The 27736-nt window shown below is 37.9% G+C and overlaps 1 protein-coding gene across 7 annotated transcripts in view; it reads right to left on the reverse strand.

Moving 5' to 3' along the window:
• Nucleotides 1-27736, reverse strand: part of Trpm6 (transient receptor potential cation channel subfamily M member 6) — a 150298-nt gene that overhangs the window by 105093 nt on the left and 17469 nt on the right. For all 7 annotated transcript variants that reach the window (XR_007105008.1, XR_007105006.1, XR_007105007.1 and 4 more), the window contains exons 2-7: nt 23515-23594; nt 19685-19723; nt 14699-14876; nt 11517-11730; nt 5611-5735; nt 842-1013 (exon numbers count right to left, since the gene is read on the reverse strand). Coding sequence is in view for 4 of the 7 variants with exons in the window: in XM_047525125.1 (XP_047381081.1) it covers nt 842-1013; nt 5611-5735; nt 11517-11730; nt 14699-14876; nt 19685-19723; nt 23515-23594 (808 nt within the window). In the remaining 3 variants the exon portion in view is untranslated. The remainder of the gene's footprint in view (nt 1-841; nt 1014-5610; nt 5736-11516; nt 11731-14698; nt 14877-19684; nt 19724-23514; nt 23595-27736) is intronic.

Consider the following 27736-nt stretch of genomic DNA (forward strand, 5'->3'; position numbering starts at 1 on the left):
GTCAACACTCAAAGGTTGAACAGTATGTGCCTCCTGAGAGCTTTCCCACACCCTGACCTGTCCCGGAGGGTGGGAATATCGTGTGAAAGATTTAATTCAGCACAAGAAGCGAGGGTCACCTTCTGCTGCTCTTGCGGGAACCAAAAGTCTTCATCTCTCCAGCTAGCACCCAGCTCTCCTCTTCTCTGTAAAGAAGTGTCTCCTCTCTGCCCACGGACTCTCACTCTACAGATGCCACCAAATGGATCATGCCCAGGGCCCCATGCATGCTAGGGAAGTGCTCAGTCACTGCACTACTGGTGCTCTGCACAAGTTCTGGGCTACTTGAACACAGCAGCCCAAAATGGTCATCTGAAGCACCTCTGTGAGCACAACACAAACCTGACACCTTCCACATCCTTGTTTTAAAAGCCCTGTCAGGTCTGAACCACATCCATGCCTGAGGCCTACCCCGCCCCCATCACCACACACACACACACACACACACACACACACACACACACGAAATATCATCTTCCTTGGCCCCTGCTCCTCTCGGGCTTGTCTCCTTATTGCCTTCCCTATGGAAACCTTCCCTCTCCCTGCACTCCAACAACCCAACTCTATGGACTCTTAGAGGCCTTGCTAGTTAGTGTCTCCGTTGTTCCATGAAACTTCCCCTGGCTATGCTATCTCCTAAACACTTCCTCTCTCCCACTGTCACCCACAATTCTGCACCATCTTATACCCTTTTTCTGGCTCTCTGACTGCTCTGAGGCAGAGGCTGGCTTGGACTGTGCTTATCAGCAGCGCCCACCCCCCCCCCAGGCAGACCTGTCAGCTGAGCCCTGACAGAACTCACGGCTGTGTATCTTCTGCAGAGAGAGGTGCTTCTCCAGGTTCCTCCTGAGCTTCATTTCATTTCCATACTTGCCTACAGTCCCATCATCAGACAGGATGAAATGCGAGTGCATGCAGTTGAGTGTGGTGAGCTTGCTGAGGGGGTTACCCAGAGTCTGGTACATGCACACCACCTGAGGGACAGCAAAGACAAGAAAGGGTCAGAGCTCAGCTTCCCCAGATTCAGCTGCTCTATGCACTAACAGAACACCTGTCAAGTTTAAAAAGTATCACCTGCAACTTAGCACAGTGCTTCTCAAACTATCTATGGAGAGGGACCAATTTTTTAAAATTTTCCCTTACTTATGGGCCAATATGTGCTCTTACTAGGCACGACTAGTATGCAGCCCATGATACGTGAGTCTCATAATACAAGTTCAACAACACCTACACACCATTGTCAGCAGGATAAGCACACCAACCAAGGGCATAGATACCACAGCACAGTCACATTGCTAAAATGGTTCTAAATGTTTATTTTCCACTTCCATACTCTCCTTGTTTCAGACTATTAAAAAGCAGTTCAAGAACTGGCACCATTATGTAAAACATGCTGCCTCTTAGTAGATCTATTACAGAATAATATTTTGCCACTGATTTTTTGCTATTATTCCAAATGAAATGAAAGGTAATAGCCAACCAGCCAAGTGACATTTCATTTGATAAAAAGCATCAAGGTCAGCCAGGTGTGGTGGCACATGCCTGTAATCCCAGGAGCTGGGGAGGCTGAGATAGGAGGTTCACAAGTTCAAAGCCAGCCTCAGAAACTTAGCAAGGACCTAAGCAACCTAGAGAGACCCTGTATCAAAATAAAAGATAAAAATGTCTGGGGATATTGCTCAGTGCTTCAGCACCCCTGGGTTTAATCATTGGTACAAAAAAAAAAAAAAGAAAATTAAAGTCTTTTTAACATTTATGAACTTCCCTTTAAGCAACTCCAATTCTTATTTGCTTTTAGATGCATGAACATGGTATTTAGTCAGACCAAGTTTAAGTGCCTGCTAACCTTAACTGGGTTACTCCTGCTTCCTTTCTCAGGCTTATTTTCCTCATGGATGAGAACAAGGATAATTTCTATTTTGGAGGATTGCCATGAGCCTTCAAAGAAATAATGGATGTAAAAAGCACTGTGAATTTTGCTAACATTAGACTTTATTTATATCACACTGGATTCTACTTTCATGTAAAACTAAAAAGAACCAACAATTAAAAAAAAAAAAAGTTACCATTATAATTCTGAAACATGACACTGAGGTCAAAAACCAAAAGAAATGATTGACAGAATTACTACTTGCATTTATGAAAAAATATAAATAATATAAAATAAAATTTGAGAGAAAGGCAGTATATATAACAAAAGTATTAGTAGGTTATAAATTAAAAAACCATGTGAAGAGATCTGAACCTCATTAGCAACCAGACAAATGAAAATAAGAACAGTTGGGTATGACTTTGTACCCATTCGAAGGGTAAAAAAAAGTTTTAAACACAGAAGACTCCTAATTGGCTAAGGCACAAGGCACTTGGGATTCCATTGGTACACTGTGAATAAACCATTACCATCTTTGTGCAAGACAACATTTCATGTTTTTAAACGTACAACCATGGTGTGGGGTTGTAGCTCAAAGGTAAAGCGCTTGCCTAACATGTGTGAGGCACTGAGTTTGATCCTCAGCACCACATTAAAAATAAATTAATTAAATAAAGATATTGTTTCCATCTAAAATTTTAAAAAAATATTTCAATGTTCAATAGCAACTGGATCAAGCATTGCTCTTTGAGAACCATTTCTAAGGAAATAAGCAATGCAGTACCAAAGATTTGTATATTTTATCACAATATTAATAATGTCTGTAAAAGTGAAAACAGGAAACCTTCTAAAAGGGCAATCGTAGAGGAATATTTGACTATGGTAAAGTAGAACACTATCAGGTAAGACAAATTAAAATGCACCTGTGGCCCCAGACTGTGGCCCCATAATACTATGTCCCACTGAAAGCAAACAGCAGCCTCTCTAGGGAGCAAAAATTATACACAATAAGCCCAGAATATTTTTTCATCTTAAAAAGCAAGGAAGTTATGAGAGATGATAGAATTGGGCAAAAAGACTCAGGAGACTAAAAGTCTCTACTAAACAAAACAGGGCAATTTCAACATGATAAAAATATCATACAGCCAGGTGTGGTGGCAGCATATGTTTATAATCCCAACAACTCAGGAGGCTGAGGCAGGAGGCTCACAAGTCCAAGGCCAGGTTGGGCAACTTAGCAAGACCCTGTCTCAAAATAAAAAATAAAAAATTCAGTGGTTGAATGCCCCTGGGTTCCACCCCTTGTACAATGAAGAAAACAAAAATTCTAACAATAATGACTAGGGTACCGAAACATACTAAATAGGTTTAAACTCATGAGTTTAAAGAAAAAGTAAGTTTCATCTTTGGAAGATGGTAAATAACCATCCCATCATTTTGAAAACTGGCAAATAAAGTATCAGACGCTTTTTTCCTACCTTTCCTATAGAACTATACAAGGTAAGGCAAGTGTTTGATGAGAAACTGTTTTCTTTGAAGAAAAACTAAGCAAAAAATGAAGGAAGAATGCTATAATTAAATATCAGCATTTATAACCTTATTGAAATAACGAATCTAGGTGTAACTGCTAAAGCCAAGAGAAGACAGATGATCCAAGGTTACAAGGGATGAACACACCTCCCATAACATGAACCTAAACAAAAAGAATCCAAGTCCGATCATTATTCTTGACCAAACTCTCAATTTACAAGGAGGACAAGAGAGAAGAAAACATGCTAAACCTGCTACAAAAGGTTAAATCTGGGAAAGCCAAAATGTGAGACACTTTTCAGGACAAATGACCCAAGTTCTTCAACAAACAAATTAAAGGGAAAAAAAGGAGATGAATTAGAAGAAGGGGGAAAAGTGAATCAAACCAGGCATGGTGGCACACATCTATAATCCCAATGACTCAGTAGACTGAGGCAGGAGGATCCCAAGTCCAAGGCCACCCTGGGCAACTTAGTGAGACCCTGTCTCAAAATGAAAAATAAAAAGGGAGATGTAGGGATGTAGCTGAGTGGTAGAGCACCCCTGGGTTGGGTTCAATGACCAGCACCCAAAAAAGAAAGACAAAAAATGTGAAGCCAGAAACCTATTAATTGATCACAATATATAGAACATTTTTGGATAATGAAATTAAACAATGAACTATGAGGCAAAGAAAAATCTGACAAGACAGAATAGTTGATGACACTCAGGAATTATTGTTAAGTTTTTAGTCATGATAATAGCATAGTAATTATTTTTAAATTGTTCATATACTTTAAAAATGCCTACTGAGTCAGAGGTGGTGGTACATGCCTGTAATCCCAATGACTTGGGAGGCTGAGATAGGAAGATCACAAGTTTCAGGTCAGTCTCAGGAACTTAGCGAGGCCCTCAGCAACTTAGTGAGACTCTATCTCAAAATAAAAAATAAAAAGTGCTGGGGATTTAGCTCAGAGATAAAGTACCTCTAGGTTCAATGACCAGTGCTGAAGAAGAAGGAGAAAGAGAAGGGGAAGAGGGAAGAGAAGGGGAAGAAAGAAATGCACACTGAAATGTTTACAGATGAAATTATCTGATGTCTGGAATTTGCTTAGAAATAACAGGGAGAGTTAGTTGAAAATAGATAAGAAAATAGAAGAGACAAAAGCAGTTTCTTTTGTAATTTTTAAATGTGTTTTTTAAAATCACACAGGCATACACAGAAAAAATTCTGGAATCATAACACACCAAAATATTAGCAGTAGTTTCTTTCTTCTTTATATCTTTTCTAATACCAATAATTTTAATTAAAAAAAACCTTATAAATGGACACATCCATTCCCTTCAGACAAACACATAGATAGGATCTATGAATCAATACATAAGAACAAATGAAGCAGAGAATAATATGAAATGAGAGAAAAGAACTAGCATGAGCCAAATTAAGAATCTGTCATGTTTTACTACATATGAGCCATTCCAAATATATTGGCTATTTGCAGGACAAGAGCCATTGAGGAGTTTTGCAAAGAATAGCATGATCTGATTTCTATTTTACAAGGAACATTCTGGCTACCATGTTGAGACTTAGGAGACAAGAGTAAGAGGAAGTAAGACTATTACAATCATTTAGCATCGGAATGGTCACTTAGACCTGCTCACTAATAGTGGAGATAATGAGAAGAGGTCAGATTTTCAGCATATTTCAAAAGTGGAACTCAGGTAGTTTACTGATGGATCAGTTTTGAGGTATGAGACAAAGAGATCATTGTGGGATTAAACTGGGGTTTTTGGCTTGAGTAACAACAAGGATGGAATTGTCATTTTCTAAAACAGGATGAGAACTGAATGTGGGGGTGCACTCCTGTAATCCCAGTCACTTGGGAGGCTGAGGCAGGAGGATCATAAGATCAAGGCCAACGTAGGCTCCTTAGGGAGACTCTCTCAAAATAAGAAATATAAAGAGCTGGAGATATAACTCAGTAATAGAGAGCCCCTGCATTTAATTTTCAGTACCAAAATATAAAAAAGTGAAAATATAAAATAGGATAAGGGATGTAGAAAAACAGCAGGAAGTAGTTGGGTATGTATTACATTTGAGGGGTTTATTAGACACCTAGGTACAGTGTTAAGTGAACTATTTGAATTTGTATCCATGTTTTGTTGTTGTTAAGAAAGGATTGTCTACTTACATCTTTTCCAATGAGATCTCTCTGGTTCTCAATGACACCCCAAGGAGGGATTCCAACTGTCCAGATTTTCCTCAAGGACTTAGAGGAATGGGCTTTTAGGGCATCTCCAACATGTTTGGACACACCTATAAACAACCAGTTCAGAAGTCAAATTTTAACTCACAAATCACGTAAAACAGAGCCAAAGAAACAAAGATATGCAAAAGGTTATTATTATTTTTATTTTTACAAACTGTATTTTGATTCATTGTACACAAATGGGGTATATCATTTCATTTCTATGGTTGTACATGTAGATTCACACCATTCGTGTAATCATCATACATGTACATAGGGTAATGATGTCTGTCTCATTCCACCATCTTTCATACCCCTGCCCCCTCCTCCCTCTCATTTCCCTCCACGTAATCTAAAGTTCCTCCATTCTTCTCTCACCCCTGCCCCCCACCACCATTATGTAGGATAATGATGCAAAAGGTTATTCTTAAGGAAAGTTGCTGGCACAGTGGAATTGGCTTCTGGTATCTTTTTTTCCTCTATTCTCTCCTGACACCTTTTTCTCTTATCACTGACCTCTGGACCTGAAGAATTTCCCTCTCCTTTTGGGCAATTTCTGCCTACAATCTCGGTCCTGACCCTGTTGAATGACTGGAATGTTCCGTGTGTAGTCCTCTCTCAGCAAGTCCAGCCCTGATATCATGAATGTTCTATATTTTTTTGTCTCTAATCTTCTCCAGTGTCTCAACAGATGTATCCCTTACGTCATTAAGGCAAACTAATTTAACTGCTCGATGACCTGCTGGAGATGGACCATGCCACCACCCACTTCTAGGTACATGGATGCCAATCATCCCTGCACACTGCCTCCCACGCCCATTTTGTACAAAACAAGGAAAACAAATTGTTTGAAAAAAAAATTAACAGCTTCATATGCACAACTATTCCAGAGAGAATACATTAAGGAATAGTACATTAATGTTTGATCTCCTGAAATTAATAATTATAGAAGCCACTATGTTCTGGAACATGCTAAGATTTCAGCAAATGTTGACTACTTTACAAGTATTTATACTTCAGGCTTTTTTTAAAATCCATTTTATAGACAAAAATGGTGGCACAGAGGGTCAGATAACTTGCCCAAGGTTATAGAGCTGGCAATTTGTAGAGCTAAGATTCCAGTTTAGATAATCTGACTTTTTAAAAAAATAGTCTTCATTTTTAGAGTAGTTTTAATTTGAACAGAAAGTAGAGAAAATTCCCCTATACCCCCCTGCCACCACACAAACACAACCTCCCCCATTAACAACCCCCACCAGAGTAGTACATTTTGTTATAATCAATTATCAACCAGAAGCATAGTTTACGTAGGGGTTCATTCTTGGAGTCATATAGTCTATGAGTTTTGACAAATGTATAATGTCACCTATTCACCACTGTAGTATCATACAAAATATATTCCGGGCCTGAAATTCCTGTGTGCATTGAATATTCGTCCCTCCCTCTCTACTAAGCCCTAGACATCACTGATCTTCCTGTTTCCATAATTGCCTTTTCCAGATGGTCACATGGTTGGAATCATACAATAAGTAGTCCTTTGACTTTGACTTTGATCTTCAGTTACAACACTGCATCTTAAGACATTCTTCCTTATGTATAGTACTGACTCCACATGTATCATGAGCACAGGGAGAAAAAAAAACAAAAAACTTCTGCTTAAGTTTGAATGTGTCCCTTTCAAAATTCATGCATTGGAAATTTTAGTCCCCAATGCAGCAGTGTCTGAAATGGGGACTCTGGGGACCTGTTTAGGTCATGAGGGTTCCATTCTCATAAATGGATTGGTGCTATGTAAAACAGGTTTCTGAGTATGGGTTTGCTCCCTCTTGCCCTTCTACCTCCCACCATGTGAGGAAACAGCCAGAAACCTCATACCAAATGCTGGTCCCTTGATTTTGAACAGCATCCAGAAACGTGAGGGAATAAGCTGTTCTTCATAAATTACCAGTCTCACTATTTTGTTATAACAGCACAGATGGACTAAGAAGGACACCTTCAGATTGCATGTATCTGATGCACAGCCCCTAAATCACTTTCTTATCTCTGGCATCTTCTCCCCAAGTCCATTAAAACTGTGTCAGATTCATCTCTAGGATCTAAGTTCTGGACTTCAGGAACACTTGTATATCAACTGTGAAGCTCTCCATCCCAATAGAGATTTTTATTCCAGAGATTTGGCCTGGTTTATAAAAGCATTACTGTATTATTTTTGTTGTTGGTGGTGTTGTTTTAAGAAACCCACCTGCAATCCTAATACAAATACTCTTCTGAGAATCTCTGCAAAATTCAGTCTGACCCCTATTCATTCTCTGGTTCAAATCCTTTTGAGAGCTCTCTGCCATGCAGAGAATAATGCCAGCCCATTAGCATGGCACCCAATCTGGCTCCAGCCTCCCTTGCTGTCCCTGAACCCTGCCACATGGCACACACTGCAGTCAGTAACTTTATCATTTCTTTCTACACTTGCCTTGGTCTCCATCTGTGCTTCTCATCATGAACTGCCACCTCTACCTTGCTGAAGACCAATGCCAAGTGCTGTATTCTCATTCAAGCCTTAAAGCTGCCCTCAGTTCAAATTGTATTCCCTCTCCCCTTTCCTTGTGCTCTTCAAAACACTTTCCTTTTAACCCTGTCAGCATCAAATTCTAGTCAAATTGCTTTTTGTCTTCTGTCACAGCCCACCTGTGCCCCTCACCCAGGGCCACACTACTTGTCTTTCATCCACAACACCAATCCAAATGCTCTAGACCTGGTAGATCTTGAAGGCTGATGGCAATCAACTCAGCAACTGTCAAATATCTGTGCCAAAAAAATGTTCAGTTATAGTTCAGAAGCATCTCAAGATAGGCAGGCATTCATAAGCAGAGCTTCTCAAATTTGAATGTGCAAGAATCATCCAAGCTGTTGTTCAAATGCAGATTCTGTTTCTGCAGGTCTGGGTTGGGGCCTGAGATCTGATGCTGATGCTTCCGATCAGGGACCACTCCTCAAATAGTATAGGAGCTGTGGTCAGGAATCAGATTGATGACCTTCCTCGTTTCCCATCATGTCTATTGTTCATATAATCTACCTCAACCAGCTTCACACTACCCTCTAGGTCTTTCTTTAGGTTTGGTGACCCTCACCTAAATTTTCTTTTCGAAAAAACAATTAAGTAAAATGAAACATGTAATGCAGTTATTTAACAAAAAATGTCTTTTCCAAGTCGACATTTGTCTAAGCTCTCTAAAAGTCCCCTACCCCACCCTCTTTTTTATGAGAAATAAAATAAGTACTGTACAATGGACTTAGAACTCTGCCAGCTTCAGTTTGTTCCAGAATATGAAAAATTAATTATCTATAAAATGCACAAGACAAACTACCAGGTTTCCTATTAGTGAGAGACCAAATTGCTTATTTTATTTTGCTTTTTTGTGGGTTTTTGTTGTTGTTTGTTGCTCATTTGTTTATCATTTGCTTCCTTCATTCCTCTTCAGTCAAAAGAAATGATTAAACAGTACGTGCTACTGAATACTTGGGCAAAGGTGTAGGCCTGGTCGCTGGTGCATCACCAGGTAAGACAGCTGATACACAGACTTGTGCTAATGGGTGATGTGAACATAGACACAGGGCTGCAGGTAGTCACTGCTATAGAAATTAAAAGATAAAAATGAATAGCTCTAGTTGAGATTATCAGATGCTGTTTTGTGAGTGTTGACATCTTGTGTCAGTCCTAAAAGATGGGCATGATTTAATCAGAGACTTTGGATTCAAAAGAGAGAAGAGTAAAGAGAGATGGAAAGCCATCTGTTAGTAACAGATTAGTAAGAGTTGAGTGTTGGTAGAGTCACATGTTCTCAAGCCTGACTGCACATTAGATTCACTTCAGAAGTTATATCCTGGAAGCCTCAAATTCATCTGAGGAAGATCAGGTGCCTCTGGTTGTTTTTTTATTTGTTTGTTTTTGTTTTCTTTAAAGTTCCCCCAATGGATTCTTATGTGCATGCTGCTCATAAACTCTGAGGCAAAGGAATAAGGTTCAGAAGCCACCATATGAGGTTCCTGAATGTCAGATTTCAATGAGGCTCAGGGGGCTGAGGCAGAAGAATGGCAAGTTCAAAGCCAAGCTCAAAGCCAGTCTCAGCAATGTAGAGAGACCCTGTCTCAAAATTAAAAATAAAGGGCTGGTCTGGGGAGATAGCTCAGTTGGTAGAGTGTTTGCCTCACAAGCACAAGACCCTGGATTCAATCCCCAGCACTGCAAAAATAAATAAATTAATTAATTAAATTAAATAAAGGGTTGTGGATGTGGCTCAGTGGTTAAGCACCCCTAGGTTCTATCCCTGGTATGAAAAATAAAAAGAGTCAATGAGTCAGGTGTGGTAGGGCACAGCTATAATCCCTACAACTTTAGAGGCTAAGGCAGGAAGATAGAAAGTTTGAGACTAGTCTGGGTAACTTAGCAAGACTGTCTCAAAGTAAAAACTGAAAAGGGTTAGAGTTATAGCTCAGTGGAAGAGTATCACTGGGTTCAATTCCCAGTATTGCAAATAATAACAATAACAAGAATAATATGAAATTAAACATAAAAGTCAATGATATAGACAATCACATCATTAAAAAGAAGTAATTGTCTACTCATTCACAAAATAATCGATGCAATGTTTATGCATGTCATCTGTTTCCAATATCTGAAAACTTGACAATGACCTTATGAGTTTAGCTACTATCCAGGCCCACACACTACTCATTTGCACAGGTTCGATGTTCCTATTAATCTCACAATTGCCTTGATAAAAGAAAAATCATGAGATGCCTTAAATTTTTTTTTGTTTTTTTTGATGGTGGAGTACTGGAGATTGAACCCAGGGGCAACTGACCACTGAGCTACACTCTCGGTCCTTTTTATTTTCTATTCTCAGACAGGCTCTTGCTAAGTTACTGAGGGTCTTGCTAAGTTGCCTAAGCCTCGAACTTGCAATTCTCCTGCCCCAACCTTCTGAGTCACTGCCATTACAGGCATGCACCACCACACCCAAATAAGAGATGTCCTACATTTAATTCTAAGGGCCAGAGGATGGAAATGCAAAGAGATAAGAGAAATTGATCTGTTAACAGCTACAGGGTGAAAGCAACAAAAGTTGTTTCACGTTCCTGAATGTATGTTGAAACTTTGACTCAAAACCCCAGGGGTCACTGCATGATGCTAACAAATGAAATTTCCAGACTATTAACCCCAACCAAGCCGGAAGCAATGGTATTCCATAAACTGTTCTCCTCTCCCTACTTCATGTTTTCCCACCCCTCTTATATATCACCAATGTGAATTCACCATGGGCAATTTATGCTTTCCTTCCCAGAATTTTCATTATGAAAATGCTCTTGACTGTTGCATCCCATGGACACATTTCTAACTGTGCTGGTCCTGCTGCTGGTAGTTGCAGAACTTGTCTCAGGACCAGCTCTTCTTCTGGTTAACATCTGGAATAGCTCAATGAACCCTTAGATGGCAGAGAACCCTTGGTCTCAGGAGTTGTGGCTTAAGAGACTGAAATTCAGGAAAGACTACTTTTTTTTTTGCCAGAAGTTTACTCAAAGTTGCATCAACATAGCGTATTTTGACAATGATCAAAACATTCCAGGAAAAGTCTACCATTCTTCTGGGCTTATTTCCCAGTCACCAGCTTTTTGTTTTTCTCTTTCACATCACCACAGCTCCTGGGAGCACTGCAGAGCAGAGATTAGATGCCATAATGCCTGCTGTACAGTGAGAAAGGGAAAGGGAGGAGGGAAGGAGGAAGAAAAGGAAGGAAGGAAAGAAGGGAGAGAGGGGAATGGAGAGAAGGGGGACAGACAGACATGTGCTTTACCCATGTTGATGCCTTCCGTTATTATCCATGCTCCTGTTGTCTCTGCAGCTTTGACCAAACCCTGGCTGACGATGTCTTTAAGCTTAGAGGACATCTTAAAGTTCTGGAGACCCCCATGGACAGAGATGACAAGCTTGGGCAATTCCATCTTCCACTCTTTCAACATTAAATTTAATAGATGATCCGATTTGGTATCATAAGAAGTTCTAATATACTGCAAGACAAGCACATATCCATGAACAGAAAATAGTGAAAAATATACTCCGGGCATGGAAACAATGAGCACACAGCAGGGAGAAAACCTGCAGGGAAGTGTCTACAATCTCTCTTAAAGTTCATCCTCACATATTGGGAAATATTTACTTTTGAAAGATCCCACACCCCTTTTTAGTTCCTTCTGGGAATTCTAAGTCCCTGTAGGAAAGTTTCCTCCGGCTGGAGGCTTGGCCCCCAACGTCCTCCAGAAGGCCTGAAGGAAGGAGAGATACTTCAAACAACTGACCAAAATCACCACCTCAGCAAACCCAGTAATAAAAAACTGTGAGAAGTAGGTGAAATGTGACTTCATAAATGCTGTAACTTTTCAATTCACTAGTCCCCTTCACATATTCACGTAACAAAAGATTCAGAAGCACTTTCTAGAACTTATCATTTCCTTTATACAGTGTGTCCCTCTAAAAACATTTTCTTTTCCAAACAAATTCTTTTCACAGAATAGTCATCTCTGAATAGGCAATGCAAGCAAAAGAAAAGATGAGGGAAATCCAAACCAGCAAGTAGTTTCCCGGATTATTTTGCATTTTGCATAGGATTTACATAGTGCAACTGGAAAATGCAGCCACATGCGTAGCATTCAAATACTGTAATATTGAGATGAGCTTGCCTTCCTCAAGCTTATGTCCAAACAGCAACCAGAACAGGCCAGATTTATAGAAAGAAATTAGGGCAACAAGAAACCCAGAAGAACCACACGTAGAGATCATACATGCAGGCAGGGATCATCACACTATCCTTCAGAATGGTAGCAATTTGAGAGATGGGGTGGTACTGGGGATTGATTCCCAGTGACTTCCCCAGTCATTTTTATTTTTTTATTTTGAGACAGGGAGTCATTAAGTTGCTTGGGGCCTCTCTAAGTTGCTGAGGCTGACTTTGAACTTGCCATCCTTCTGCCTCAGCCTCCCAAACTGCTGGGATTATAGGTGTATGCCACTGTACCCAGCAAATGGTAGCAATGTAAAACAATATTCTATTCATCTTTGAATTTCATAATACACTATCCCTTATTTCATTACTAAAATATTAGAATTTCTGAATGTTGGGATGGGGCAGCTATCACCAAATATGCAAAAGAAAGAATCCAAGAATAATCATGAATTAATTTACAAGTTAGGACATAGCTTCCATATGAAAATAATAGGAATTAGCCAAGTTACATTGCTATATTATGTGCATGTACAGAAATGTAACAACAAATCCCACCGTTACGGACAACTATAATGCACCAATTAAAATTATGGAAAAAAATAGGATAGTAGGAGGTTGGGCATGGTAGCACATGCCTGTAATCCCAGAAACTGTAAGCTGAGGCAGGAGCATCGCAAGTTCAAGGTCAGCCTGGGAAAGAAGATCTTGTCTCAAAATAAAGTTAAGAGGTTGGGGTGTAGCTCAGTGGTAGAGCAGACATGAGTTCAATCTTTAGGACTGCAAAAAACAAAACAAACAAACAAAAACCATGAAGAAAAAAACTGTAGTCACTAGGATGAATTTTTGTTTCAAATCCAATCAACTGCTGGTCATACTCCAGGGTACAGCTGATGCAGAGCTCCTGAAGAGGATTCTATCTGGGAAAACTGCCTGAATAAAACAACAGGGAGTTCACATGCTCAAGAGAAAGCAACTGAGGAATGGCTGACCTATCAATACTACGTGTTTTGATGTGTCCTCAGAGTCCCATGTGTTAAACATTTGGCTACCACCCTATGGTGCCATTTGGGGGCAGTGGAACTTCTCAGAGGTGGGGCTGAGTGGTCATTGGGAGCATGTCCTTGAGGGTAATGTTGGGACCCCAGGCCCTTCCCATCTCTATCTTTCCTTCCCAGCCTCCATGAGGTGAACAGGCCTCTTCTATCATGTGTTCCTACCATGATGGACTGTACCAAAAGCAACAAGGTTAAGTGACCATGGACTGAAAACCATGAATCAAAATAAATCTTTACTCCTTTTAAGTTATTGTCTCAGATATTTTGTCACAGTAACAAAAAACTAACATACCAGGTAAATCACATGCAAAATTATCATGTTATAGACAGGAGGAAAACTAGCCACTAGAGCCCAAAGTTATCAGTGGACACAGGGAGAAATCCTCCCCATATCCTTCCTGAGAAGTCTTCACAAGAACCTGGGGGATGTGAAAAATGACAAGTTACTGGTAATTACTATGGTCATGCTTCAGTTAAACACTGTGCCATAATATGGATCCTAAATATCCCCCAAAGGCCTGTGTGATAAAGGTTTGGTCCCCATCCCACTTGATCCCCACTCTTAGGAGGTGGTAGAGCCTTTAAGAGGTGGTGCCTAATGAGAGGTTTTAGGACATTGCGGGTATGCCCTCAAAGAGGATGGTGAAATGCTGGTCTCTTCTTCTCTTTTCTGCACCCAACCACGAGGCAATTGGCTTGGTCTAAAATAAGCTTCCTTCCCTGATGTCCTGCCTTCCCATAAGCCCAAAGCAACAGGGCCAGCCAATCCTGGTCTCAAATTTCTAAAACCATGAGCTAAATAGACCTCTTCTCTTTATAAGCTGATTATCTCAGGCATTTGTTATAGTAACAGAAAACTGACTAACAAAGCCTGCTCTGGTATAGTAACTTTACTACATTTCTTAATTTTAAAAAAAAGTTCATTGTCTCAAGGGTAATGAGCCATTCTCATTTGCAGAGGGTACAAGCTTCCTGAACTGAAAAGATCAGTCAAATAAAGAACAGGACACATCAAACCTGGGAAAGGTATGATGCCCCTCCAATATTAAGGAAGTCAGATCAGGCTAGTTATAACAAGGGGATCAATAGCACAACTCCTTTTATAATAAAGCCAGGTCATCTGATTATCTATACTTGGAGACACATTTGTAGGTTATCTTATATTCAAAACCAGGAAGACAGTTTGAATTATTAGCAAACCTTGGAGTGGTAGGTATGCTCTCCATCTTGGAAATTAATAGTGCCAAAGGTATCTGTAGGGCTTTTCATTGTATGCTTTTCAACAGACCACTGTTCACTTTCATTACTCTTGACAGCCGAGAAAGTCCAGGCATAATCTATCCCATGATGGTCTTGGATCAATCGGCCACAGCAACACCTACATTTCAGAAAACAAATGACTTTAGCATAGAAAATCAATGCAATGTTTCTACATTTTCCCAGAGTAATATACAGATGCCATATGTTAGTAAGTCTTAAAAGTTTACATTAATATTTATATTAGATTTTTTACATTGGATTATCTTCTAAATTTAGAAACACCCCCTTTGGTTCTCTCCCTTGATTAGACATAAGTATCACTTAGAGAATGCTTTTTCTAAAATGCTACAAATCTTTTGCACACTCGTGTTCATACAAGTATTATTCATAATAGCCAAGAAGTGGATATAATATAAATATCCATCTTGGATGACTGGATAAACAAAATGTATATACAGGGCTGGGGAGATAGATCAGTTGGTAGAGTGCTTGCCACACAAGCAGAAGGCCCTAGGTTCAATCCCCAGCACCGCAAAAAAGGAGTATAAATGTGTATACATACAATGGGATATGATTTAACCTTTGCTTTTGCTTGTGAGGCAAACCCTCTACCAACTGAGCTATATCCCCAACCCTTTGATTTAATCTTTAAAAAGAAGGAAATTCTGACATATGCTACATCATGAATGAAACTTGAAGCCATTATGGTAATTAAATCAGCCAGAAAAGACAAATATAATACGATTCCACTTCTGTGAGCTATCTAAAGGAGTTAAATTCATAGAGACTGGAAGTACAATGGTGGTCACAGGGGTTGCAGGAAAGGGCCATGGGGAGATGTGTCATGGATAGAATATCGATGTTGCAAGATGAGAAAGTCCTGGAGATCCATTACACAACAACAGGAATGTACTAAACACCACTGAACTCTACACTTCAAATTTTTTAAGAAAGAGCAGGTTGTGTAGTGCTTGTCTAGCATGCACAAGGCCTGGGTTAGATCCCCAGCACTGTGATCAATCAATCAATAAAATAGCTAAGATGGCAAAAATTCAAACTATATACTTTAAGTTTATTCTAGGTCAAATATGCCACAATAAAGTAGAAACTGAAAAATATTGAATTAGGCAATAAAGGAAGCAAGAAAATGCCCTCATATAAAACCCAATATGCACATCAAAATGAAGAAATGCTAATGAGGCAAAAAAAAAGATGCAACATTAAAGTCATATGAAAACACAGAACTGTCACAAGAAAAGAGTCACCAAACAGGATTGCCTATAAACAAAAAATAGCTGCGCACAGTGCTTTAGAAGCACAGGCACATGCTTCTAATCCCAGTGACTCAGGAGACTGAGGCAAGAGGATCTCAAATTCGAGATCAGTCCTGCAACTTAGACTCTGGGTATAACACTTAACGTACCTAAAAACACCTCTGAAACCCCAGTACTTAAAAATGTTTTATAATAAATAAATAATATTTATATATATAATACATTTTTATACTACATATAAATAATATATTTTTATTATTTATATGTTTTGATACTGGGACTTGAGCCCCAGGAATACTTAACCACTGAGCTACATCTACAGCCCTTTTGGTATTTTATTTTGAGTCAGACTCTCTCACTAAGTTGCTGAGGCTGGCCTGGAACTTTGGATCCTCCTGCCTCAGCCTCCCGACTCACTGGGTTCACAGCTGTGTTCCATCATGTCATGCATATGATACAATATTTTTTTCTTTCCACATTTCTTTACTGCTGTACATAACAATGAGATTTGTTGTTACATATTCATACATGCGCACAATATAACAATATAATTTGGCCAATATCACTCCCTCCTCACTTCCCATCCCTCATATGTAATATAATTTTAAAGGAGGGAATATCAAAATAAGTATTCCTGCAAATAATTAGTTATTTTGACAAATATTTTATATAGTCATAATTTATACTGTACAACAAAATTAACTAAAATTAAGATTAAACCTTTCTAAAACAAAAATTGCATAAACACTTTAAAATACAATAACTATCACATTATCAAAAAAAAAAGAAAATAAGAAAGCAATGGTACCAATTACCCGTATTCTTCATATAAGCAATCTTTAAGCCACATATATGAGAAGAAACAATAAATACATAATTAGATTTCATATCTCCAGTTTTGTTTTGTTTTGCTGTGTTTTTGTTTTTTTTAGATGGAGGTCTCACTATGTTTCCCAGGCTGACCTAAAATTTTATTTTATTTTATTTTATTTTTGGTACTGGAGATTGAACCCAGGGGCACTTAACCACTGAGCCACATCCCCAGCCTTTATATTAGAGACAGGGTCTCATTGAGTCATTCAGGACCTTGCTACATTGCAGAGGCTGGCTTTGAATTCAAGATCCTCCTGTCTCAGCCTCCGGAGTCGTTGGGATTACAGGCATGCACCACCATACCCAACTCTGACTGGGTATGTTCCAGCTAGAATTTCTGGGCTCAGGAGATCCTTATGCCTCAGCCTACCAAATAGCTGGAACCACAGGCACACATCACCTTATGCCTCAGCCTACCAAATAGCTGGAACTACAGGCACACATCACCTCACCTGATTCTGTCTCCTTTTAAATAACTGGATTTGGGGGGAAATAAAGAACTTTTTCTATTATTAAACAAAATACTTTAATATTGTTCAGTTATATCTCCTTTATAGCTTTTTATTTTGTTTCTATAACATATTAGTACCATAATATATTTATATAACTTATAAACATACATATACTACATATGCTGGGATATATACCCCCCCCAAATTTAATGATATTAACCCACTAAAATGTGTGAAGACCACTTCATCAAAAGCAAAAATCATTTGAGCATACACCCCAAAACTGTATATGTATGTATAAACTATGGTATATATTAATGTCAATCCACATAAGAAATTAGTCAAGACATAAGTGAAATTGCAAATGCCCCAAGTTATTCAATCTTATTCTGGTCACAATTGCAAAAGAATGCAAATAATGAAATAACCCAAACATTCATCAAGAGAAAACCAAATATGTAATTCATGGAGCATTCATATTCTGTAAAAGAAGCAGCTTTCTCTGTCCTGTTACACAAAGCATTTTAAGGTGTATGGAAAAAGCTAGAGTTCAACAAAACACACAGGGAGTATCATCTACTATGTCTTACTGTCTATGGAAAACAGAGAACTGAAGAAAAATAAAAACACACATTTATTATTGCTTATGTGCAGATTAAAAACCCCTAAAGAAATCACAAGAAACTAACAATCACGGGAACCAAGAGTAGGGGAAGTGGAACTGAGCTGTCTCCATCCTCAGGATGAAGAATAGAATGGACATTTTTTTCACTGTACATCTTTTTATACTTTAGTTTTGAACCATGTGAAACTGAAATATATATTAGTGATTTTAATTATTTTTTTAGATTTAAAAACAAACACAAATTCCAATCTCTCTTCAGGATTCCTCAATTTTTTTTTAATGCTGTGGAGTTTATGTATGCCAATTTGATGAGCAATGTTCTTTCTATATCGGTCATCATATTGCAAGATCCTGGTATGCTGGTGCACACCTGTAATCCCAGCAACTCAGGAGACTGAGGCAGGAGGATCACAAGTTTCAGGTCAGCCTGGGCAGAGAGATCCTGCCTCAAAATAAAATAAAAAGGGCTGGGTATGTTGCTCAGTGGTAAAGCACTTTCCTGACACATGTAAGGTGCTGAGGTTCAATACCCAGTACTGGGAGTTAAAAAAAAAAAAAGTGAGGGAGGAGGTGTGAGACAAGATAACATATTGCTGTATGATTTTAAGATGTTGTGTGTAGCATGTGCAAAGATTCTAATGAGCAACTAAAACCAATGCAGATAGATGGAATTAACATATAATTACAGATACTAATCCACCTGGAAGGTACTTCATATGTGGCTGAAGACATCAAAGTCCTTCCTGGATGCAAAAAACGTGCCAGAGTATTTCCCAAATTCAGTCAAATCAACCAGTCCTAAGTACAATATTACAATAACCAATACTTACATGGTGTTGTAGAGTTTACTAATTGTTCCTCAAACACTCTAAAAATCTGTGCATGTTGTTTTCCTTTTCATCTGATTTGCTAAACTGAAGACTCTACATTTATTTACAAAAATTCATTTATCATTGGCTCAATTCATAATGTAAACTTAAGGATATGATCAGATTAAGGTAATTTTATTTCTCTCTTCTGAGAAAAAAAGAAAGGTACAGTAGGATGGATCTGACATAACTCTATGTACATATACAAATGCACCACAGTGAATCTCAACATTGTGTACACCCACAAGACTGGGATCCTAATTAGAATAAGATATATTCCATGTTTGTATAAATATATCAAAATAGATTCTACTGTCATGTATAACTAAAAGAACAAAAATGTTTTGAAAATTAAAATTACCTGAAATGCTTTTTTAAACAAGGTAAGATCAGTTACTAATATATAGTTTGAAGTATATATCACTGTTAAAATTTGTACTATACTATGAATTTCAGTTTATAGATAAGTACAAATATTTTTCCCATAAAGCTTGTTATGCATAAACCTTACTTACAAACCATGGATTAAGTAACATGATGCAGTTATTTTATCCAAGCACAAAAAGATATTAAGATAAAATTTTAAAATTTTACATGTTTCTATTGGCAGAAGCTCTTGTCAAAGACCTCCAGTTATTTATATCCCTCGAGTAATTCAAATAATCAATTGCATTCCATCACTCACCACCAAAAAAAAATCTCATTTTTAAAACTTCCCTTGGAAAGGGAACTTAAATTTGTGCTGAGTCCATTCAAGATGCAAGGAAACTGTCCTAGTAAGTCATAAACACATGCCTTAAAGTTAAAAAGAAGCTTATTTATTGAAATCTTACCTGATTAAATTCTGGCAAACTTGGCAGCCTGGAGTACATCTAAATGAAAGAAATAAAACATCTAGTAGTTATATTTGAAAACATACCTAATGATTATATAGTCAGTATCTACTATTTTCCATCTTCTGGTAATCAAGATTTGCTGAATATTCTTATACCATGTATTTTCCATATGTCATTTACTACATTTACCGTAACAACAATGTTATAATTAATAAAACATTTTGGAGTTTGAAACCAATATGCTAGACTTAAATCTCATTGATTTAGTGATTCCTCTAAGTCCCAGTTTTCATGGCTGGAAATAGCATCTGCCCCATAAGTTAATTAAAAGAATTATTTGAGCTTGGCAAGCACACACATTACTTGCCAGGCATGAATCAAATACATCACTGCATATGCAAGATGCATATATGTCAAGTCTCTTACAATACCTGATACATGACAGTATATAATAATAATTGTACCTGTTATTATTTTTAAACTACGAAAAGAACGATATTCTTGAGAATCAATGTAAGTAAGCCTTTAACAACAGTTTTTTTTAAATTTAATTATTTATTTATCTTTTCATTTTTTACAGACAGCATTTTGATTCATCATACACAAATGGGGTACATCATTTCGTTTCTATGGTTGTACATGATGTAGATTCATATCATTCATGTAATCATACATGTACATAGGGTAATGACGACTGTCTCATTCCACCATTTTTCACACCCCCCTCCCTCTCATTTCCTTCTACATAATCTAAAGTTCCTCCATTGTTCTCTCACTCCCCACACTCCTCACCTCCATTATATATCATTCTCCACTTATCAGGGAAAACATTCAGCCTTTGGTTTTTCGGGATTGGCTTATTTCACTTAGCATGATATTCTCCAATTCCATCCATTTATTTGCAAATGCCATAATATTATTCTTCTTTATGGCTGAATAATATTCCATTGTGTATATATACCACAATTTCTTTATCCATTCATCTGTTGAAGGGCATCTAGGTTGGTTCTACAATCTAGCTATTGTGAACTGAGCTGCTATAAACATTGATGTGACTGTGTTACTATAGTATGCTTATTTTAAATCCTTTGGGTATAAACCAAGAAGTGGGATAATCATTGATTCACTTCTACTCCTGTCAAATGCTACTCTGTTTCACTGTTATGCTTTTCGGTATCTTGACACCAGATATGGAAAGCCTTCAATGCTATCGACTTCTTTTTAAAAGTTATTTTACTTTCCTGGACTACAGTACATGTTTAGCATGTGAAAGCCCCAATTCAATGCTAGGTTCCAAAAACAAAAGGTTAAAAGTTATTTTACTTTTCTGGACAATTTTATACATTCATATAAATTTTGAATTGTCAAGTTTCCTGAAAAAAAAGTTTAGACTATTTTAGGGAGGAGGGTACTGCAGATTAAACCTAGGAATGTTTTACCACTGAAATACATCCTTAGCCCTTTTTATTTTTTTTATTTTGAGACACAGTCTTGTAAGCTGCTGAGGTTGACCTGGAACTTGCCATCCTCCTGCCTCAGACTCTTGGGTCATGGGATCACAGGCATATGCTACCACACCCAGCCTTTTTAGGATTTTGATAAGTATTTTATTAAATTTATAAAACAATTTGGAAGGGAGTTGGCATGATTATGATCTTTATCCTAGTTAATCTTTCCTTTTATGATTCAGAAGAACCTTCTGGATTTGGGGGATAGATAGCACTGTGGTCATCAAAGATCATATTTCAGTGTAAAGAAGTTTTAATAGAAAACTCAAGTTAAAATAATGGAAACAAAGGCAGTGTTCATAGAATAAGGGTCATTCAGTAATTCAGAAACTCAGATTCAGGCCTTTCACATCTTCCTATCCTAGCCTTCAGGCAATGTCTTTGCTTAGAAGCTTTACATCTACAGCATGTTGAAAAGAAAGAGGAAAAAGCTGCTCTATTGAGTAAGTCAGGTCTGTGTCTCATTAGGAACTAAAAATAAGAAAAAATCAAAGATAAATTTTATTGAAATTCATAATAATGAAATACCACCATTTTTCTTCCCATTATAATGAAAAATACCACATTAAAGCTCCAATTTGGGGAATCTTACTAGGATGTAAGAAAAAATTCTGCACAGGAGAAATGGCCCATTGCCATCCAGTAACTTTTCATAATCCCACAAAAATAGAGATTGCTCTCTTCTGCATAAAACATTGCAGGTCTTGGCTCATTCATGGAATTATGATCATTGTTATTCTTTTTTTTTTTTTTTTCATGTTAGGGATTGAATCCAGGGCCTCAAAGCAGGCCACACTTATGCCCTACTACTAAGCTATACCTTCAGCTCCTACTGATGTTCTTGAGTCTAACTGGGTTAGAAATAGATTTAGCAATTTTATCACTTTTTATGAAGTTCAAGGTGACAATGAAGATGATTTCCATTTTCAGAAGCAAAATGACCCACTTGGAACTTATTCTGCTTTCCACTGCAGACACCATAACATTACGAGAAGTCATAAAAGATGAAGGGGAGAAACAAGGTTGCCTTGGCATCTATAAACATTTTGTAAACAAGTAAAATGAGAATTTCCAATCACGGGGCTTATAAACAGCAGGTAATTCAATGAGGGTGGGACTGGTCAATGTTTAACAAAGGCAAGGAGCACTATTTTAGTCATCCCCAAAGAACAAGAATTTCAAGAACCTCAACATGTTCCTAAACACACAGTTATGATTTCTACACTCCAATGAATTTAAGGCCAATGGCTCAAAGAATCTAAGTATAGAGTGGTTCCCCTAATGAAAATGTGATTCTTCTATTTTCCTTTTAGTTCTTCCCTCAAGGGCAAAGATATCCAATCTTAATTTCATGGATCTGATTGCCCTGGGGAATTTTCCATACCTACTTCTTCCCCTATCTTTCGCAGGCTGCCTTGTTGAACTTTGTTCTACAAGTGAGTTTCCAGAGGGCCGTCAAGAACACAGAGTAGTGAAACTCAAACCACTCTGTTCGACTGCCCTTTATTTGTTCAAACAAAAAACCTATGGGAGGAAAACAGACCTGAAATTACCTGTTCATATAATCTAAGCAGTGTCCTGATAGATTCCAAATAGTCACAAATACTTTAGTTGGGGATGAGGAACATTCACAATATTTTGGATATTCAGCATCCAAATATTATAAATTATTTATCCAAACTTGATGGAATGGATGTATTATTTTCCTATAATATCTATCTCCCCCATTAAGAGGAACAATAGCAAGTAGAATGAAATCCATCACAGCTGGACATGGTGGGGCACACCTATAATTCCAGCAGCTCAGGAGGTTGAGGCAGGAGGATTGTAGGTTCAAGGCCAGCTTCAGCAGTTTAGCAAGACTCTGTCTCAAAATTAAAAATAAAAAAAGACTGGAAATGTGGCTCAGTGGTTAAGCGTCCTTGGGCTCAGTCTCCATTACCAAACAAAAAAGAGAGAGAAAGAAAGAAATCCATCACAACAGTAACAGTGCTATCACTGTTTAACTTTTCTTCTTTACACTTCATTAATTCAATGATCAAGTATTTATCCAGAGCTTCATTTGGGACAGGGACTGTCATAGGCAATGAAGCTGAAGTGAGCTACAAAATTGATCAGATCCCTTTTCTTAGCAGACTTTCTACAAGAAGCATGTAGTGCTTTTCTAAAGTGAAAGGAAACAAACATTCATTAAAATTAATTAATACTAATTTTACAGATATTACCAAATCTTCTAAACAAGTGGTATTTCTAAATGTCTGCCCACAGTCTTCTTAGTCAAGTTGTTTTAAAAAGAAAAAATTTAATTAAAAACTATACCTGTGAGGGTCTTTTGAACTGGGTATGACTTTGTTACATTCTCTCTTTTCAAACACTCCTTCGATCCAGGATTTCTGGGACTTAACAGAAAGTGTCATTATTTTATACTCTATGTGAGAAAGAAACATAACCACAATAGTTCAGTTAGGCAAGATAATATTTGGTTATCATGGCTACTCATTAAAATGCTAAGATCAACTCAAAGCTGATTACAGATAACACACACAAATAAGCCAAATGTGAACACAGAAATACTCAAAATTCATCCATAATTTCATTGAGTAACAATATCCAAATAAATATATAACTGATGGGTTCTCTAAAGTCAACTAAAAATCACTTTTATATCTTGCACCATACTCCTAGGCATGAATATCTAGCACTCAAAACTTCAAAATTCTCACTCATAAAGTCCCACCTTTGCCTAAGATTTCACAGGGAGCAGGAAAGCCTGCCAGTGGAGAGACACCATCTTGGCAAGATTCTGTACATAGTCTATAAACCTAGTTTACCCTTGGCAGTGTTACTGCATATTGCACAGCTCATAACAGTCCCAAAATCCAAGTGGTTCACTGGGACTCAGACCTCCTTTCTAATAAAATCTTTCCCATTCCACAAAATGCAAGTCACAGGCAACCTCCTCCATTAGCTAGATTCGAAATCTAGAGGCAGACAACATTGGATTCACCACAGAACCCAACCAGCCAATAAACTTGGCCTTCACCTCTATGAAAATATTTAATTCTTTATGGTATATTTTTAGCCATATCAAAAGTAAAAATCAGCTTTTGGTTGGTGGCCTGAGAACTTAATTTTGATGTTTTTTTTTTTTTTTTTCCTACAGAAAAATACTCCTGACCTCTAAATCTCCTTCACAGGACCTCTCATAATACAAGTTAGTGTCCCTTATGTGTCCACTTTTAAACTATAGCTCCCATAGGCCCAATGACAGGGCTTAACCCAGTGATTGCTGAATGGGCAACAAAATGAACACACTTAAAATATAACTTTAGGTACACTTGTGTAGAATTTTCCTCCACAGGTGTAAACTAGGAAGGTTGTGCATAACAAGAACATACAATTTATCTTCCTAAACTACCATATCTTAGCCCAAAATTACGGCAAGAGAAAGCAGTCTTAATTTACAAGTATTTCAAATAATTTTTACTTCAAAACTTTATTCTTTTCCCCTACTTCATAATGGTATCATTTTCTTTTTTCTAAATATTTTTTAGTTGTCAACCGATCTTTTTTATTTTATTTATTTATATGCAGTGCTGAGGATTGAACTCAGGGCCTTACACATGCCAGGCAAGTGCTCTACCACTGAGCCACGACCCCAGCCTGGTATCATTTTCAATAGGCTCTCCAGCACACCCTGGAGAGACCCCCATGGTCAGTTCTGCTGGTTCTGATGCAGTAGCCTAAATCTCTGTGGGACTAACACTAAATGGGCCAGTGTCTCCTATTGGAGCAATGAACTGCTGGTACAGCAGTAGCCGACAGTGCAGTCTATGCCATTCCTGCGGCCACTATGGCAGGCTTCGTAGATAGGGTGTATTTTGTTTATTTTCTAATTATTGTTACTTAGGGGAGGAAGAGACAGAAGAGAAAGAAGAGAGATAGTGTTGACTTCAGTTTGCTTCACCCTAAAACACAATCAGATTTTACATTCACTCTTAGGCCTCGGGGGAAGGGCAGGGAATTAGAAAGAACTGTCCAAAGACCAGTCCGCCAACAGCAGCTGTATATAAACTAATACTTTCCCTAACCAACAGTATTTTTTTGGCTTTGTGATGTTGTGAGATCAAATCCAGGGCCTTACCCATTCTAGGCAAGGGCTCTGAGCTCCAGTCCCAGCCCGAGCCCCAGTCCCTGACTGACAGTATTTCTATTCTATAACTTTTGAGGGTTTCCAGATCACATTCTCTCAGGGAGAGAATCTCTAAGTAAGCATAATCTTGGAGGGATTCCTTAGTTTTCAAAACTTATTTTATTTATTCTAATATCCACAGGGCTTCATGAATGGGCATAAAGAGGGACAAGTAACGGATCATTTGTTTTCTCTTTTAAGAAGACAAATGTTAGGGTAGAAGGTTGTACCCTCGAGTATCTAACATCTAACAAACACTTTGGGGGTGAATTGATGACTTGCTCCAATATTGATGCCACTCGCTCTAATCACATATCACAGCATTAAAGTTTGACTGTACTTGGTCTGCTGTCTTTATGTATTAACCTTATTATAATCTACCTCAGAAAAGGGCTTTATTTTATTTATCTTGGAATCTGCAGTGTGAGGGAAGCACAAGAATGGGTCAAATGAAGAAGTAAGACTTTCAGATTCCAGAGTGATGTTTTCTATGTTCTCTACAGAGCTCCTTCCTTGAAGCAAGGACGCCTTCAAACTGAGAGCCAGGCAAATGGACTGGCTCAGGAAAAGTATCAGCGCAAAGCTGGCCCACTCACCGGAAGAATCAGCTCAGGGCTTTATTCTGGGTTTTGTCTGAACTCTGCAGGGATGCCTCATCTCATTCACTGGATCCAACAGGAACACTCAGAAAAACAGTATCCAAACCCAACATATCCAGAAATTAAAGGTCTATTCCACCAGCATTACCATAAGTTATGTTGATTTTCCCTCAAAAACTTTTTTTTAATTTATTTTTTTATATTTTATATTGGCAGTTCCAGAGATTTAACCCAGAGGTGCTCTACCACTGAGCTACAATCCCAGCTCCAACCTCCACTTTTTTTTTAAGACAGTCTCTTGCTAAGTTGATGAGGCTGGCCTTCAACTTGTGATTCTCCTGCCTCAGCCTCCTTCATTGCTGGAATTATAAGCATGTGCCACCACACTCAGCTCTTTCTAGAAGGCAGCATTTAGCAGTATACTTAGAAAGAGACCCCAGAATAATCTTACATCTTTTTCTCCTTTTTGGTAATAAAAGGTGAACATTCTTTTGCTGGTAGTAATTTTCTTTTTTAAAGGGCAACATCTCTAAAAATATGATGTCAACTAAATAACCCACAATTCCCTAAAATGTCATTACTCCTACAGAGGTGAGAGATTTTACTAACACTTTCCTATACTGCCTTCTTGGACAAAGGTATTTCACACCTTAGAATGAGTTTCTAGATCATATAAACTCTTGAGTAAATAAGTAAAAAGCATTTATGAATTCTCCACAGAGTCAGCTGGGGAATTAGAGGAACTCAACAGTGACCCTCCCAAAGGGTTGATCATAAAGGTACAAACTAAAGTGATGTCACACCCCTTCCTTCCTCTCCCCACGAATTAAACCCCACATTATTTCAGTCCAAACAACCCAGTTTCAAAACAGCAGTGAAAGATCTCCTTTTCCTCAAGTGTCATACATGCGTCAGGGTTGCCCAGTCTCCTGGGGAGTAAAATACACAAATAAAACATTTTTCATTTCAGGTCATGTTAAATCATTTCAATAAGGAAGAAAGAGGAAATGGAAGATTCTTTTATTAGTGTTCTTTACAACTGTCCCTGAATAATAAAATGCAGAGCTTAAACCAAATGTTGAACCTAGTTGTAATATAACTACTCTAATCTGCTAAGATTTCCCAATTAGATGAACTCAATCCTCTCTGATTTCCAAGCAGCAAAATACCCACAAATTTATTATATATGTACACAGATGGCTTTGGTTTATTCATTTTTTTATTTATGTGTGTGTATGTATGTGTGTGTGTGTGTGTGCACGCGCGCGCATTTTGCTGGACATCAAAACCAGGCCACATGCTAGGCATGTGCCCTACCACTGAACTGATCTACTGAGCTACACATGCTCCCATCCCCCACAGATAGTATTTATGTCATGCTCCAAGTATCTTGTTAACTTATCCAGAACTTGACTAAGACTACATCTTAACCATCAATGTAGTCTTAAAAAGAAAAAAAAAATTTTTTCTTGGAGTTACCAATGAAACTGTACTTTTAAACAATTGACTTTTAAGAAACTTATCATCATCTGTGACAGTAAAGCCTAAATAGTTTAAAAACTATATTCAATGGAGATTGTCTTATTTTTTTCAGCGTAGTACAGCAGAAAGAGCACCACCATAGGATTTTACTTCTTAAATTTTGGTGGAGAGAAAAAAAATCGGTGGAGATACATGACACGTGTTTAACTTAGACAATTTCAAAATTTTTTGCTAAAAGAATGTGAGACAGAGCTAGAAGGTAAAGTCT

The sequence above is a fragment of the Sciurus carolinensis genome, chromosome 14 (genome assembly GCF_902686445.1).
Source record: "Sciurus carolinensis chromosome 14, mSciCar1.2, whole genome shotgun sequence".
In the NCBI taxonomy this organism is placed as follows: Eukaryota; Metazoa; Chordata; class Mammalia; order Rodentia; family Sciuridae; genus Sciurus; species Sciurus carolinensis.